The sequence below is a fragment of the Heterodontus francisci genome, chromosome 2, assembly GCF_036365525.1.
Source record: "Heterodontus francisci isolate sHetFra1 chromosome 2, sHetFra1.hap1, whole genome shotgun sequence".
Lineage (NCBI taxonomy): Eukaryota > Metazoa > Chordata > Chondrichthyes > Heterodontiformes > Heterodontidae > Heterodontus > Heterodontus francisci.
The window spans coordinates 211,660,151-211,677,264 of NC_090372.1; the positions used below are offsets into that span (position 1 = coordinate 211,660,151).

Genomic DNA, 17,114 nt, shown 5'->3' on the forward strand with positions numbered 1-17,114 from the left:
AAAATCTATAGACCCTGACAAAACCCCAGCAGTAGAACTGAAGACTTGTGCTCCAGAACTAGCCACGCCGCTAGCCAAGCTGGTCCATACAGCTACAACACTGGCATTGACCTAACAATGTGGAAAATTGCAAAATTGCCCAGGTATGTCCTGTCCACAAAAAGCAGGACAAATCCAACCTGGCCAATTACCACCTCATCAGTCTACTCTCAATCATCAGCAAAGTGACAGAAACTCTCATCGACAGTGCGAACAAGCAGCAATTAAACAGCAATAACTTGCTCACTGATGCTCAGTTTGGGTTCCTCCAGTGCCACTCAGCTCCAGACCTCACTACAGCCTTGGTCCAAACATGGACAAAAGAGCTGAATTCCAAAGATGAAGACAGAGTGAATGCCCTTGATATCAAGGCAGCATTTGACCAAGTGGCATTAAAGAGCCCTAGCCAAACTGCACAGTGGCGCAGTGGTTAGCACCGCAGCCTCACAGCTCCAGGGACCCGGGTTCGATTCTGGGTACTGCCTGTGCGGAGTTTGCAAGTTCTCCCTGTGTCTGCGTGGGTTTTCTCCGGGTGCTCCGGTTTCCTCCCACAAGCCAAAAGACTTGCAGGTTGGTAGGTAAATTGGCCATTATAAATTGTCACTAGTATAGGTAGGTGATAGGGAAATACAGGGACAGGTGGGGATGTTTGATAGGAATATGGGATTAGTGTAGGATTAGTATAAATGGGTGGTTGATGGTCGGCACAGACTCGGTGGGCCGAAGGGCCTGTTTCAGTGCTGTATCTCTAATCTAATGGGAATCAGGGGGAAAACTGGTTGGAATCATACCTAGCACAAAGGAGGATGGTTGTGGTTGTTGGAAGTCAATCATCTCAGTCCCAGGACGTTGCTGCAGGAGTTCCTCAGGATGCTGTCCTAGGCCCAACCATCTTCAGCTGCTTCATCAATGACCTTCCCTCCATCATAAGGTCAGAAGTGGGGATGTTCACAAATGATTGCACACTGTTCAGCACCATTTGTGACTCCTCTGATATTGAAGCAATCCATGCCCATATGCAGCAAGACCTGGACAACATTGAGGCTTGGGTTGATAAGTGGCAAGTAACATTCGCGTGATACAAGTGCCAAGCAATGACCATCTCAAACAAGAAAGAATCTAACCATCTGCCCATGATATTCAACACATTACCATCGCTGAATCCCCAACCATCAACATCCTAGGGGTTACCATCAACCAGAACTGGAGCAGCCATATAAATACTGTGACTACAAGAGTAGCTCGGAGGCTAGAAATTCTGTAGCGAGTAACTCGCCTCCTGACTCCCCAAAGCCTGTCCACCATCTACAAGGCACAAGTCAGAAGTGTGATGGAATACCCTCCACTTGCCTGGATGAATGCAGCTCCAACAGCTCTCAAGAAGCTCGACACCATCCAGGACAAATTTTTTAACATGTTAAACACTTAAAATCAAATCACCTCTCAATTTTATTACTCAAGAGAATACAAGCCAAGTTTTTGCAAACTTTCCTCCTGTTAACCCGAGCCCCGGTATTATTCTGGAGAATCTGCGCTGCATCCGCTCCAAGCCCCCTGATGTACGGTGCCCCAAACTGAATCCATTGTCCTTTTTGATTTATTTTTGTACCATCTATTAGCTTTTAACAGTTTGTGCACTTGGACTCCCAATTCTCTTTGCAGTGGTTCTCAAACCTTTTCTTGCTTGAAGGACCCCTTTTCAAATGGATGAGTAATCACGAACCTCCACCTAAATTATATCTCAATACCTGGGGCAAACTTGTATTTTAGCACCCTTTTGAGTTTAGTAGGATATCATTATTAGATATTTAAAAATAATTCCCCTCTCTTGAACAAGACTGAACTCAGCTGGTGCACACGACCTTGCAATCTGCCTGCCGCTCTCAGCACTCCCCTCAAAGTTCAGATAGTGGTGCTGCACATGTGGCAGCCGCGCTCTGCACCCACTTCCCTGTTTGCAACAAGCTCACCTCCAGCTGTTACTCATCCTGGGATCCACAGAGCCCATTTTGAGAAACACTGGTCTACAATTCCTAGTTCCTCACCATTTCAAAAATAATCTTATCAGCAGCATTTTCCGTCCATTTGTCTATGGTGAGCATTTCAGCTGAGTTGTCTTCACCCAATATCCAGACACGCTTTGCATCAGAAATCACTGGACAGCGATCAGGAGCAAGAACCATTTTAACGTAAGAACTAGGAGCAGGAGTAGGCCATTTAGCCCCTCAAGCTTGCTCTGCCATTTAATAAGATCATGGTTGATCGTCTATTTCAATTCCAATTCCCCCCCATATTCCTTGATTCCTTAGAGTCTAAAAATCAATCAGTCTCTGCCTTGAATATACTCAATGACTAAACATCCACAGCTCTCTGGGATAGAGAATTCCAAAGAAAACCCTGAGTGAAGGAATTTCTCCTCATCTCAGTCTTAAATCGCCGACCCCTTATCCTGGGACAACCACTCCATATTCTAGATTCCCCAGCCGGGGAAACAGTCTCTCAGCATCTATCCCGTCAAGCCCTTTACAAATTTTACATTTTTTTAAATTCTTCCATGGGAGGTGGGCATGGCTGGCAAGGTTAGAATTAGTTGCCCATCCCTAATTGCCCTTTGCATTTTGCAGGCCATTACAGAGGGCAGTTAAAAGTCACCCACATTGCAGTGGATCTGGAGCCCGATGTAGGCCAGATCAGGTAAGGATAGCAGATTTCCTTCCCTAAAGGACATTAATGAACCAGATGGGTTTTTACGATAATCAATGATAGTTTCATGGCACCATTACTGAGCCTAGCTTTCAATTAGTTAATTAAATTTAAATTCCACCAGCTGCTGTGGTGGGATTTGAACCTGTGTCCCTGGGAGATTAGCCTGGGCCTTTGGATTACTTGTTCAGTGACATTACCATCAAGCCACCATCTCCCCATCTAACACGTTTCAAATGGGATCACCTCTCGTTCTTCTAAACTCCAGAGCATATAGGCCATTCTACACAGGATAACCTTCTCATCCCATTTTCTACTGTCCGAACTTGCAATGCCCATATCACCACCTTAGCTAAAATCAGAAACTCAGCTTCACCTTTAAGCTTTACCTATCTCGATTTTCTTTTCACCATCATCTTCGGCAGGGACAATACAAAAAATTACACCTCAATATCAGACACTTTCAAATTACAATCAACTGCACAATAACTGCTTTTACTGGTCAATTTCTACAGGGATAGTGCTGGCTATTTTAAATAATTTCACTTTTCAACTTTAAAAATCAAAATTTATATAAAAATCAAAAATCTGAGAAGAAATATATAACACTTCCAAACTGCACAATGCCCCTGAAAGCTCAGGGTCTAAATCAAATGGGTGTGATACTGAGCCATTCTGACCAGGGATCCCAGCTACACACACTGTTGAGTAGAAGCTTAAATTACCTTTAAGTATGGTGGAAGGAACAGAAAAAACAGTCTGGGTGCCCACCCCTGGTCAATTGCACAAAGTTAGGAATATGTATTGATGTGGAAATAGGTTATTATATATTAAAGCACAGCAGTTTGAATTTGAGCTGCAGCCTATACTCAGATCAATAATTACTTTCTTAGGCGCATACTCAAGTATACGCACTGTTCCAATATGTAGCTAAGTACTTTACATTCAAGAACCAAACAGGGAAAGGGAACAGGGCCTGAAAACCAAAGCACAGCAAACTGTTATATTTTTTCGTGTGATCTGTGATATTCTCAGTGAAATCAAAATAGAGTAGTAATTCACGACACGGGAAGTCATTTGGCCCATCGAGTCCAAGCCAGCTCTCCATGGAGCAATCTAGTCAGTCCCACTCACCCGCTCAATGCCCGTAGCCTGTAAATTTACTTCCCTCAAGTTCCAGGATTTTAACCCAGCAAACAACTGCTTTTTTTCGAAAGGCACTCTCAATAAACAAGGAAGTGTAATATCTGAACATCTTAGTGCTGTCTACCAGAACTCGGGCAGACATATAATAGCCAAAAGTCATTAAAAGCATAAACAGAAAATGCTGGAAATACTCAGCAGGTCAGGCAGCATCTGTGGAGAGAGAAACAGTTAACATTTCAGGTCGGTGACCTGTCATCACAACTGAAAAATGTTACAGATACAACAGGTTTTAAGCAAGTACAGAGGCAGACAAAGGGGGGAGGGGAGGAAAAAGCAAACGGAAAGGTCTGTGATAGGGTGGAAGGCAGGAGTGATTAAATGACAAAATGTATGATGGTGCAAGGAAAAACGAGGGTGGTAATGGGACAAGTAAAGAAGCAAAAGATGGATCCAGAGGAGCAGTAAATGACAACAGCAGAATCATTATCAGCACCTGTGTCCAAAAAAATGGAGCAGTGGTTATGAGCTGAAATTGCTGAACTAGATTAAAAGCAAAATACTGCGGATGCTGGAAATCTGAAATAAAAACAAGAAATGCTGGAAATACTCAGCAGGTCTGGCAGCATCTGTGGAAAGAGAAGCAGAGTTAACGTTTCAGGTCAGAGACCCTTCTTCAGAACTAGATGCTGAGTCCAGAAAGTTGTGAAGTGCCAGTATCGGGTTTAACAGTCATGGCAAGATGCTACCTGGTTGTGAAAGCTAATGAACAGGCATCCACAATTTGGTAAAAGAAGTCACATAGTTTCAACTATAATTCGACACTCTACCCAATTCACTAATTTCTGTTTAGGGATAGTGTTATCTAGGGTTTGTTTCCATCATAAAGAGGTCACTAATTTGGAAAATACTTTTGGGTCAAACTAGGAAAGTAGAGTCCTTTATACACCAAGAGAAATACTGTCTTTCAACAGAAGAATGAGAAAGTGATGAAATGTTAAATAAAATATCAGTGTCAGCCATGGTTTAGTTGGTAGCACTCTCATCACTGAGTCGGAAAGTTGTGAGTTCAAGTCCCACTCCAGGACCAGAGCAGAAAAATCAAAGTTGACACTCTAGCACAGTGCTGAGGGAGTGCTACTCTGTTGGAGGTGCCATCTTTCAGTTGAAATGTTAAATTGAGTGCTGTCTGCCCTCTCAGGTGGATGCAGAAGATCCCATGACACTATTTCAAAGAAGAACAGGGGAGTTATCCCCAATGTCCTGGCCAATATTTATCCCTCAACCAACATCATTAAAACAGATTGTCTGGTAATGTATTCGGACGAGCTCGAGGACACTTTCAGTCAGATCTGAGGCATGTTATACATAGATATTATGACAAACTTTTATAAATCACTGGTTAGGCCTCAGCTATACTGTCCAATTCTGAGAAACACACATTAGGAAGGAGGTTCATATGTACATACATACATACATAGGAATTAGGAGCAGGAGTAGGCCAGTCAGCCATTCAATAAGTTCATGGTTGAACTGATTACTCCACATTTCCACCTATCCCCGATAACCTTCCACCCACTTGCGAATCTTTTGGAGTTCTTTGAGGGAGTTACATGTGCTGTGAATAAAGGAGAACCGGTGGATGTATTGTACTTAGATTTGCAGAAGGCATTTGATTGGGTGCCAAATCAAAAGTTATTGCAGAAAATAAAAGCTCATGGTGTAGGGGTAACATATTGGCATGGATAGAAGATTGGTTAGCTAACAGGAAACAGAGAGTAGGCATAAATGGGTCATTTTCTGATTGGCAAGATGTAACGAGTGGTGTGTCACAGGGATCTGTGCTGGAGCCTCAACTTTTTACAATTTCTGCAAATAATTTAGATGAAGGGACCAAGGGCTTGGTTGCTAAATTTGCTGATGACACCAAGATAGGTAGGAAAGTAACGTGTGAAAAGGATATAAGGGAGCGACAAAGGGATAAGTGAGTGGGCAAAGACCTGACAAATGGAGAATAATGTGGGAAAGTGTGAAATTGTCCACTTTGGCAGGAGGAATAAAAAAGCATATTATCTAAATGGTGATAGATTGCAGAGCTCTGAGGTGCAGAGGGATCTGGTTGTCCTAGTGCATTAATCGGAAAGGTTAGTTTGTAGGTACAGCACGTAATTAGGAAAGCTAATAGCATGTTATCGTTTATCATGAGGGGAATTTAATACAAAAGTAGGGAGGTTATGCTTCAGCTATACAAGGCATTGGTGAGACCACATTTGGAGTACTGTGTACAGTACTGGTCTCCTTCTTTAAGGAAGGATGTAAATGCATTGGAGGCATTGGAGAAGGTTTATTAGACTAATAACTGGAATGGACGGGCTGTCTTATGAGGAAAGACTGGACAAGCTAGGCTTGTACCCGCTGGAATTTAGAAAAGTAAGAGGCGTCTTGATTGAAGCATAATATATCCTGAGGTGTCTTGACAGTGTGGATGTAGAAAGGATGTTTCCCCTTGTGGCAGAATCTAGAACTAGGGGTCACTGTTTAAAAATAAGGGGTCGCCCATTTAAGACAGAGATGAGGAGAAATTTTTTCTCTGAGGGGCGTGGATCTTTGGAATTCTCTTCTTCAAAAGGTGGTGGAAGTAGAGTCTTTGAATACTTTTAAGGCAGAGGTAGATAGATTCTTGATAAACAAGGGGGTGGAAGGTTATCGGAGGTAGGTGGAAATGTGAAGTAATATGTTCAGCCATGAACTTATAGAATGGCGCAGCAGGCTCGAGGGGACAAGTGGCCTACTCTTGCTCCTAATTCGCATGTTCGTATGCCCCTCCGCAGATCCATCCCTCGCTCCCCCCCTCCGCAGATCCATCCCTCGCTCCCCCCCTCCGCAGATCCATCCCTCGCTCCCCCCCTCCGCAGATCCATCCCTCGCTCCCCCCCTCCGCAGATCCATCCCTCGCTCCCCCCCTCCGCAGATCCATCCCTCGCTCCCCCCCTCCGCAGATCCATCCCTCGTCCCACAGAATTACAGAGTTGTTGCAGCACAGAAGGAAGGCATTCGGCCCATCGTGTCTGCACTGGCTCTCCAAATGAGCAAAATTACCCAATGCCATTCCCCCGCCTTCCCCCATAACTTTGCACATTTTCCTTGTCAGATAACAGTCTAATTTCCTTTCGAATGCCTTGATTCAACCTGTCTCCACCACACTCATAGGCACTGCATTCCAGATCCTAACCAATCGCTGCGTGAAGTTGTTTTTCCTCATGTCGCTTTTGCTTCTTTTGCCAATCCCTTTAAATCTGTGCCCTCTCGTTCTCGATCCTTTCACTAGTGGGAACAGTTTTTCCCTATCCACTCTGTCCAGACCCCTCATGATTTTGAATACCGCCATCAAATCTTCTCTTAACCTTCTCCTTTCCAAGGAAACAATCCCAACTTCTCCAATCTGTCTTCATAACTGAAGTTCCCCATCCCTGGAACCATTCTCGTGAATCTTTTCTGTACTCTCTCCAATGCCTTCACGTCTTTCCTAAAGTGCGGCGCCCAGAATTGGAAGCAATACTCCAGCTGAGGCCAAACTAGTGTCTTATATACATTTAACATAACCTCCTTGTTCTTGTGCTTTATGTCCCTATTAATAAAGCCCAGGATACTGTATACATTATTAACCGTGTTCTCAACCTGTCCTGCCACCTTCAATGACTTAAGCACATATACCCCCAGGTCCCTCTCCTTTTGCACCCCCTTTAGAATTGTATGCTTTATGCTATATTGTCTCTCCATGTTCTTACTCCCAAAATGAATGACTTCACATTTCTCCACATTGAACTTCATTTGCCACTTGTCCGCCCATTTCACCAACTTACCTATGTCCCTTTGAAGTTCTATACTATTCCCATCACAGTTCACAATTACCATCTGCAAATTTTGAAATTGTTCCCTGTACACCAAGGTCTAGGTCATTGATATATATCAGGAAGAGTAAGGGTCCCAACACTGATCCCTGGGGAACACCATTACAAACCTTCCTCCAGCCCGTAGAAAATCCATTAACCACTACTCTCTGTTTCCTGTCACTCAGCCAATTTCGTATCCATGTTGCTATTGTCCCTTTTATTCCATGAGCTATAATTTTGTGCCTTTTGGAAGTCCATGTACACCACATCAACATCATTGCCCTCATCAACCCTCTCTGTCACTTCTTCAAAAAACTCCAACAAGTTCGTTAATGATGATTTTCCCTCAACAAATCCATGCTGACTTTCGTTAATTAACCCGCATTTGTCCATGTGACCATTAATTTGGTCTCAATTTATTGTTTCTAGAAGTTTCGCCGCCACCGAAGTTAAACTGACTGGTCTGTAGTTGCTGGACTTATCTTTACATCCTTCTTTGAACAAGGGTGTAACATTTGCAATTCTCCAGTCCTCTGGCAGCACCTCGAGTCTAAGGAAGACTGGAAAATCTCATCTGGTCCTGGTGCTTTATCAACTTTAAGTACAGATAGCTTATCTAATACCACCGCCTTATCAATTTTAAAACCTTCTCGTGTACCTCCTCTATCACTATGGCCTGGGTAGCATCTTGTTTCTTGGTAAAGACAGATGCAAAGTATTCATTAATTACCTCCTCTATCCTCCCCGTCTCCATGCGTAAATCTCCCTTTTAGTCCCTAATCGGCCCTACTGCACCATTTGCCATTTATATGCCTATAGGAGTCTTTGGAATTCCCTTTATGTTAGCTGCCAGTCTCTTTCCACACTCTTTGCTTCTCTTATTTGCCTTTTCTCTTCCCCTATGAACCTTCTATATTCAAAGAACAAAGAAACAAAGAAAATTACAGCACAGGAACAGACCCTTCGGCCCTCCAAGCCTGCGCCGATGCAGATCCTCTATCTATACCTGTCGCCTATTTTCTAAGGGTCTGTATCTCTTTGCTTCCTGCCCATTCATGTATCTGGCTAGATACATCTTCAAAGACGCTATCGTGCCCGCGTCTACCACCTCCACTGGCAACGCGTTCCAGGCACCCACCACCCTCTGTGTAAAGAACTTTCCACGCATATCCCCCCTAAACTTTTCCCCTCTCACTTTGAACTCGTGACCCCTAGTAATTGAATCCCCCACTCTGGGGAAAAGCTTCTTGCTATCCACCCTGTCTATACCTCTCATGATTTTGTACACCTCAATCAGGTCCCCCCTCAACCTCCGTCTTTCCAATGAAAATAATCCTAATCTGCTCAACCTCTCTTCATAGCTAGCGCCCTCCATACCAGGCAACATCCTGGTGAACCTCCTCTGCACCCTCTCCAAAGCATCTACATCCTTTTGGTAATGTGGCGACCAGAACTGCACACAGTATTCCAAATGTGGCCGAACCAAAGTCTTATATAACTGTAACATGACCTGCCCACTCTTGTACTCAATACCCCGTCCGACGAAGGAAAGCATGCTGTATGCTTTCATGACCACTCTATTGACCTGCGTTGCCACCTTCAGGGAACAATGGACCTGAACACCCAAATCTCTCTGTACATCAATTTTCCCCAGGACTTTTCCATTTATTGAATAGTTCACTCTTGAATTGGATCTTCCAAAATGCATCACCTCGCATTTGCCCGGATTGAACTCCATCTGCCATTTCTCTGCCCAACTCTCCAATCTATTTATATTCTGCTGTATTCTCTGACAGTCCCCTTCACTATCTGCTACTCCACCAATCTTAGTGTCATCTGCAAACTTGCTAATCAGACCACCTATACTTTCCTCCAAATCATTTATGTATATCACAAACAACAGTGGTCCCAGCACAGATCCCTGTGGAACACCACTGGTCACACGTCTCCATTTTGAGAAACTCCCTTCCACTGCTACTCTCTGTCTCCTGTTGCCCAGCCAGTTCTTTATCCATCTAACTAGTACACCCTGGACCCCATGCGACTTCACTTTCTCCATCAGCCTACCATGGGGAACCTTATCAAACACCTTACTGAAGTCCATGTATATGACATCTACAGCCCTTCCCTCATCAATCAACTTTGTCACTTCCTCAAAGAATTCTATTAAGTTGGTAAGACATGACCTTCCCTGCACAAAACCATGTTGCCTATCACTGATAAGCCCATTTTCTTCCAAATGGGAATAGATCCTATCCCTCAGTATCTTCTCCAGCAGCTTCCCTACCACTGACGTCAGGCTCACCGGTCTGTAATTACCTGGATTATCCCTGCTACCCTTCTTAAACAAGGGGACAACATTAACAATTCTCCAGTCCTCCGGGACCTCACCCGTGTTTAAGGATGCTGCAAAGATATCTGTTAAGGCCCCAGCTATTTCCTCTCTCGCTTCCCTCAGTAACCTGGGAGACATCCCATCCGGACCTGGGGACTTGTCCACCTTAATGCCTTTTAGAATACCCAACACTTCCTCCCTCCTTATGCCGACTTGACCTAGAGTAATCAAACATCTCTCCCTAACCTCAACATCCGTCATGTCCCTCTCCTCGGTGAATACCGATGCAAAGTACTCGTTTAGAATCTCACCCATTTTCTCTGACTCCACGCATAATTTTCCTCCTTTGTCCTTGAGTGGGCCAATCCTTTCTCTCGTTACCCTCTTGCTCCTTATATATGAATAAAAGGCTTTGGGATTTTCCTTAACCCTGTTTGCTAAAGATATTTCATGACCCCTTTTAGCCCTCTTAATTCCTCGTTTCAGATTGGTCCTACATTCCCGATATTCTTCCAAAGCATCGTCTTTCTTCAGCCACCTAGACCTTATGTATACTTCCTTTTTCCTCTTAGCTAGTTTCACAATTTCACCTGTCATCCATGGTTCCCTAATCTTGCCGTTTCTATCCCTCATTTTCACAGGAACATGTCTCTCCTGCACGCTAATCAACCTCTCTTTAAAAGCCTCCCACATATCAAATGTGGATTTATCTTCAAACAGCTGCTCCCAATCTACATTCCCCAGCTCCTGCCGAATTTTGGTATAGTCGGTCTTCCCCCAATTTAGCACTCTTCCTTTGGGACCACTCTCATCTTTGTCCATGAGTATTCTAAAACTTACGGAATTGTGATCACTATTCCCAAAGTAGTCCCCTACTGAAACTTCAACCACCTGGCCGGGCTCATTCCCCAACACCAGGTCCAGTATGGCCCCTTCCCGAGTTGGACTATTTACATACTGCTCTAGAAAACCCTCCTGGATGCTCCTTACAAATTCTGCTCCATCTAGACCTCTAACACTAAGTGAATCCCAGTCAATGTTGGGAAAATTAAAATCTCCTATCATCACCACCCTGTTGCTCCTACATCTTTCCATCATCTGTTTACATATTTGTACCTCTATCTCACGCTCGCTGTTGGGAGGCCTGTAGTACAGCCCCAACATTGTTACCGCACGCTTCCTATTTCTGAGTTCTGCCCATATTGCCTCACTGTTCGAGTCCTCCATAGTGCCCTCCTTCAGCACAGCTGTGATATCCTCTTTGACCAGTAATGCAACTCCTCCACCCCTTTTACCTCCCTCTCTATCCCGCCTGAAGCATCGATATCCTGGGATATTTAGTTGCCAATCGTGCCCTTCCCTCAACAAGTCTCAGTAATAGCAATAACATCATACTCCCAGGTACTAATCCAAGCCCTAAGTTCATCTGCTTTACCTACTACACTTCTTGCACCTCAGACCACCAGTCCCTTTGCGTTCATCATCTGCTCCCTGCCTACTCTTCCCCTTAGTCACGCTGACTTCATTATCTAGTTCCTTACAGGCTTGAGTTACTACCTCCTTACTGTCCACTGACCTCCTCATTTGGTTCCCATCCCCCTGCCACATTAGTTTAAACCCTCCCCAACAGCGTTAGCAAAAGCACCCCCAAGGACATTGGTTCCGGTCCGGCCCAGGTATAGACCGTCCAATTTGTAATAGTCCCACCTCCCCCAGAACCGGTCCCAATGTCCCAAAAATCTGAACCCCTCCCTCCTACACCATCTCTCAAGCCACGCATTCATCCTGACTATTCTTTCATTTCTACTCTGAATAGCACGTGGCACTGGTAGCAAACCTGAGATTACTACCTCTGAGGTCCTACTTTTTAAACTTGGCTCCTAACTCCCTAAATTCTGCTTGTAGGACCTCATCCCGTTTTTTACCTATATCATTGGTGCCTATGTGCACAACGACAACTGGCTGTTCACCCTCCCCCTTCAGAATGTTCTGCAGCCGATCTGAAACATCCCTGACCCGTGCACCTAGGAGGCAACATACCATTTGGGAGTCTCGTTTTCGACCACAGAACCGCCTATCTACGCCCCTTACAATCGAATCCCCTATGACAATAGCCCTTCCACTCTTTTTCCCGCCCTTCTGAACCAGCCACGGTGCCATGAACCTGGCTACTGCTGCCTTCCCCTGGTGAGCCATCTCCCTCAAAAGTATCCAAAACGGTATACCTGTTTTGGAGGGAGATGACCGCAGGGGACACCTGCGCTGCCTTCCTGCTCTTTCTCTGCCTTTTGGTCACCCATTTCCTTTCTCCCTCAGCAATCTTAATCTGCGGTGTGACCAATTCGCTAAACGTGCTATCCATGACCTACTCAGCATCGCGGATGCTCCAAAGTGAGTCCATCCGCAGCTCCAGAGCCGTCATGCGGTCTAACAAGAGCTGCAGCTGGACACACTTCCTGCACGTGAAGGAGTCAGGGACATCAGCCATGTCCCTGAGCTCCCACATTGAGCAAGAGGAGCATAACACGGGTCTGAGATCTCCTGCCATTTTTAACCTTAAGTATATTATCGACCTGACATCTGTCATAAGCATACTTTCTCTTTATCTTCATCTCCAACTCTTTTGTCATTGTTTACCCTAACTTTCCTCTTCAAGGCAATATACCTCGACTGCCCAAACTATCTCTTCTTTGAAGGTAGCCCATTGTTCAGCTAGTTTTTCCTTCCATTCTTTGATTCCAATTTATTTGGCCCAGATCCATTCTTACCCCATTAAAGTTGACTTGTCCCCAGTTAATTATTCTAACTCTACATTGTTCTTTGCCCTTTTCCATATGGGGAGGCAGTGGCGTAGTGGCAGTGTCACTGATCTCGTAATCCAGAGCCCAGGCTAATGCTCTGGGGGCATGGGTTCGAATCCCACCACGTCAGATGGCGAAATCTGAATTCAATTAATAAATCTGGAACTAAAAGCTAGTCTAATGGTGACCATGAAACCATTGTCGATTGTTGTAAAAATCCATTTGGTTCACTAATGCCCTTTCGGCAAGGAAACCTGTCGTCCTTACCATATCTGGCCTATTGTGACTCCATACCCGATGTGGTTGATACTTAAATGCCCTCTAAAACAGCCACTCTGTTCAAGGGCATCTAGGGATGGGCAATAAATACTGGCCTAGTCACAAGCAAATAAAAAAAACAACCTTATGATACAATTGTTTGGAAACATACTGCTGTTGAAAATTTTCCTAAACACACTCGAGGAACTCTTGCCCCTCCCTTTACACTACTACTAGCCCAGTGTATATTAGGATAATTAAAGTCTCCCATTACAACTACTCTGTAATTCTTGCATCTCTCTGTAATTTCCTTGCAAATGTGTTCCTTTTCATCCTTTCCACTAGTTGCTCACCTGTAGACTACACCAAGCAACATAATTGCACCTTTTTTGTTCCTTAGCCAAATAGATTCAGTCCTTGACCCCTCAGGGATATCCTCTCTCCAGCACTACAATGCTCTCCTTAATCAATACCACCACTCCCACCCCTCCCTTTCTTCCTTTTCTATCTTTCCTGAACACCTTATATCCAGGAATATTTAACACCCAGAGCTTCCCTTCTTTGAGCCAGGTCTCTGTTGTAGCCACAACATCATATTTCCACATCAATCTGCGCCTGTAACTTACCAAGTTTATTAACGTTTTTTTCAGGTTTGCACTTGCTGCTGTTCAATATTCAGTGTATTCACACCTAATCTGTACTAATGCTTTGTCTTTCAACACACCATTAACATATTGTTTGCCTTTGCTCCGTGACCTTCTGGTCAGCTATGTGGCCTGGTCCAATCTGCACCTTCTCCTTTGTTATCTCTTACCCCCACCTTACTTGCTTATAATCTGTGACTTTTCTAATATTTGTCAGTTCCGAAGAAGGGTCACTGACCCGAAACGTTAACTCTGCTTCGCTTTCCACAGATGCTGCCAGACCTGCTGAGTGATTCCAGCATTTCTTGTTTTTGTTTCAGATTTCCAGCATCCGCAGTATTTTGCTTTTATTAACACTCCGTTCATTCACATACATTCATATTAACCCTGATTTAGACTTTATTACTTTCTTCCTTACTCTGACTCTACCTGATAACTTATTATTCCCTATTCTCGTGCTATCTATCACTCCCAGTATTCTGTGCAGCTTGGTATTCCTCTATGATATTTCCTCCTGGTTCCCACACCCCTGCCAAGTTAGTTTAAACCCTCCCCATTAGCACTAGCAAATCGCCCCATGAGGAAATTTGTCCCAGCTCTGCTTAGCCACAACCTGTCTGCCCTGTACAGGTCCCACCTTCTCCAGAACTGGTCCCAGCATTCCAAGAATATAAAGCCCTCCCTCCTGCACCATCTTTCCAGCCACACATTTGTCTGCACAATCCTCCTATTTCTATACTCACTTGAACCCTCACTCCCTCCCCAGAGCCATCCCTCACTCCTCCCCTCCCCCGAGCCATCCCTCACTCCTCCCCTCCCCCGAGCCATCCCTCACTCCTCCCCTCCCCCGAGCCATCCCTCACTCCTCCCCTCCCCCGAGCCATCCCTCACTCCTCCCCTCCCCAGAGCCATCCCTCACTCCTCCCCTCCCCAGAGCCATCCCTCACTCCTCCCCTCCCCAGAGCCATCCCTCACTCCTCCCCTCCCCAGAGCCATCCCTCATTCCCCCCTCCCTCAATCCCCCCCTCCGTCTATTTATCCCTCAATCCCCCCCTCCGTCTATTTATCCCTCAATCCCCCCCTCCGTCTATTTATCCCTCAATCCCCCCCTCCGTCTATTTATCCCTCAATCCCCCCCTCCGTCTACTTATCTATCCTCCTCCTCACAGTGGCAGTGAGCCGCTGCCGCCAGGCTGAACCCACCTTGCGGCTAAGATACTCCCTCACAAGAGCTGCCGCCGTCTCCTCCACGTTGCTGTTGTCCATTCCGGGGGCCTGAGCAGCTTATGCGCTGCTGCCTTCCCTCTACCTTCATTCAGCTCACCCCGGCCAAGCTGCGCCAACTTTTCACACTGCCTCCGGGCTGGGGGAAACACTTGCTGGCGGACGTCCCGTCCCTTTTCTTTTCCTAACCACGGGTTGGCCAGAGCTGGGCGCCGCCTGCAAATATTGTTTTCCGATTGGTCCGCTCAACTGCCGATCAAACCTGACGGCGTCAATAAAGTTCAGTTGCGCCTCCGCCGTTGCTGAGGGAAGCACTTGGGTAGCAACGGCATTCCGGAGACGCGCCTGCGCACCTTGCACCAGGGTGGGGACCACAGGCAGTAAATTAAAAGGGCAATAACAGTTTAGCTTCGGCTGTCGCATAATTTGAGTAAGTGATGGATGAAACTGCTTCAAGGGCAGCTTGCAGAATACCTTTCTGAGCTGAGTTTTTTCTTCCAGTCAAAACTGACTTCGGACAAAATTTGGAGATCTTGAGCTCAACCATAATAACCATTTATATCATAAACTCATATGATGCAGCACAAGAGGCCATTCAACCCATCATGCCTGTGCCAGCTATTTAGTGCAGCTATTCAATTAGTCCTACTCCCTTGTTCTTTCTCCATAGACCTATATTTTTCCCCATCAAATACTTATCCAATACCCTTTATGAAACCTTCCTCCACCACTGTTTCAGGCAGTTTTAACGTTTTAAAATCTACTTAGGTACTTCACAGGAGCAATTTTCAAACAGAATTTGACACTGAGCTACATAAGAGGATGTTAGGACAGATGGCCAAAAGCCTGGTCAATGAGGTAGGTTTTAAGAAACATCTTGAAGAAGGAGAAAGAGGTTGAGAGGCGGAGGTGTTTAAGGAGGAAATTCTAGAGCTGAAGACACAACCACCAAGGGTGGAGTGAAGGAAATCGGCGATGCGCAAGAGCTTCAGAATTTAAAGGAACACAGAGATTGCAGAGCTTTGTAGTGCTGGAGGAGGCATTGCTTAACCGGGGGCCAATGGAGGTCTCAGGGTTGATGGGTCATCAGCTGTCCCTCGATTCGAGGATGATGTCTACTCAGGGTCACAAGCTTCTGCCATGTGTCTTCATGTGACTCAACAGGGCGATTTCCGACCTGCAGATCTTTGGGCACATTGGGCAGGATGTCCCACAAGGTAATGGGATCTGGGGTGCAGGATTGGCTTCCTTTTCTTCCCTTCTCTGCCATCGCTCGGCCTCATCATCAAGGCACTGGGACTCGAAGCATGATGCAGCTTGGTGGACAAGTTGTCGCCATTCTGAGTGATTGGCAACAAGCTTCTCCCAGTCATCAATGTCAATGTAGCCACACCTCAACGAGAGCTTCAGAGTGTCTTTGAAACATTTTCTTTGTCCTCCCCTGAAACGTTTCCCATTTGATAAGTGTGAGAACAGGACCTGGTGGGGGAGATGATTTTCAGCCATGTGGATAAAGTGGCCAGTCCATCAGAGATGTTTTTGTAGGATTTCTGCCTGATTTGCTTGTGGATCTGGCTTCAAGAATGTTTGAATGTTGGGGTTTGTAACATGATTATGTTTCAAAAACTGTGATTTTTAAAAGTTTAAGATGGAGTCACAGAAGTCAGGTGACCTCACATCAACTCTGCTTAAGGACAAGACAGAAATCTTGGTTACCAGGACAACAAAGATCCAAGACCAACTTTTTTAATGAAAAACAGAGACTGCAAGGGTATAACACCTGAAGGACAATGGGTTTCACCCTCCTAGACTTTCGGATCGTAAACAAGGAGTCAGTGATTCTGAGTGTGCAAGTGTGCATGGCAGCTGTTAACAATTGAGAACAATGAAAAGCCCAAGTGGCTCTGATGAAACCAGATCTCTGGACTTTGCATATTGGAAAAGTACAATGACTTTTGATTCCAGATAAAGTTAACAGATTTTCTGAAGGCAGGCAGGCTTTGAGAAAGGAAATCAGCGGTGGCAGCCTCAGAGAAGGCCGTAAGAAAGGAAGACAACCAGTGGTGGCAGCATC

General features: G+C 45.2%; 1 protein-coding gene across 2 annotated transcripts in view; it reads right to left on the bottom strand.

Annotated features, from left to right (window-relative positions):
• Positions 1-15,178, bottom strand: part of mindy4 (MINDY lysine 48 deubiquitinase 4) — a 305,544-nt gene extending 290,366 nt beyond the window's left edge. For both annotated transcript variants that reach the window (XM_068015668.1, XM_068015689.1), the window contains exon 1: positions 15,020-15,178. In XM_068015668.1, the coding sequence (XP_067871769.1) occupies positions 15,020-15,082 (63 nt within the window). In that variant the 5' untranslated portion in view covers positions 15,083-15,178. The remainder of the gene's footprint in view (positions 1-15,019) is intronic.
• Between the last annotated feature and the right edge of the window lie 1,936 nt (positions 15,179-17,114).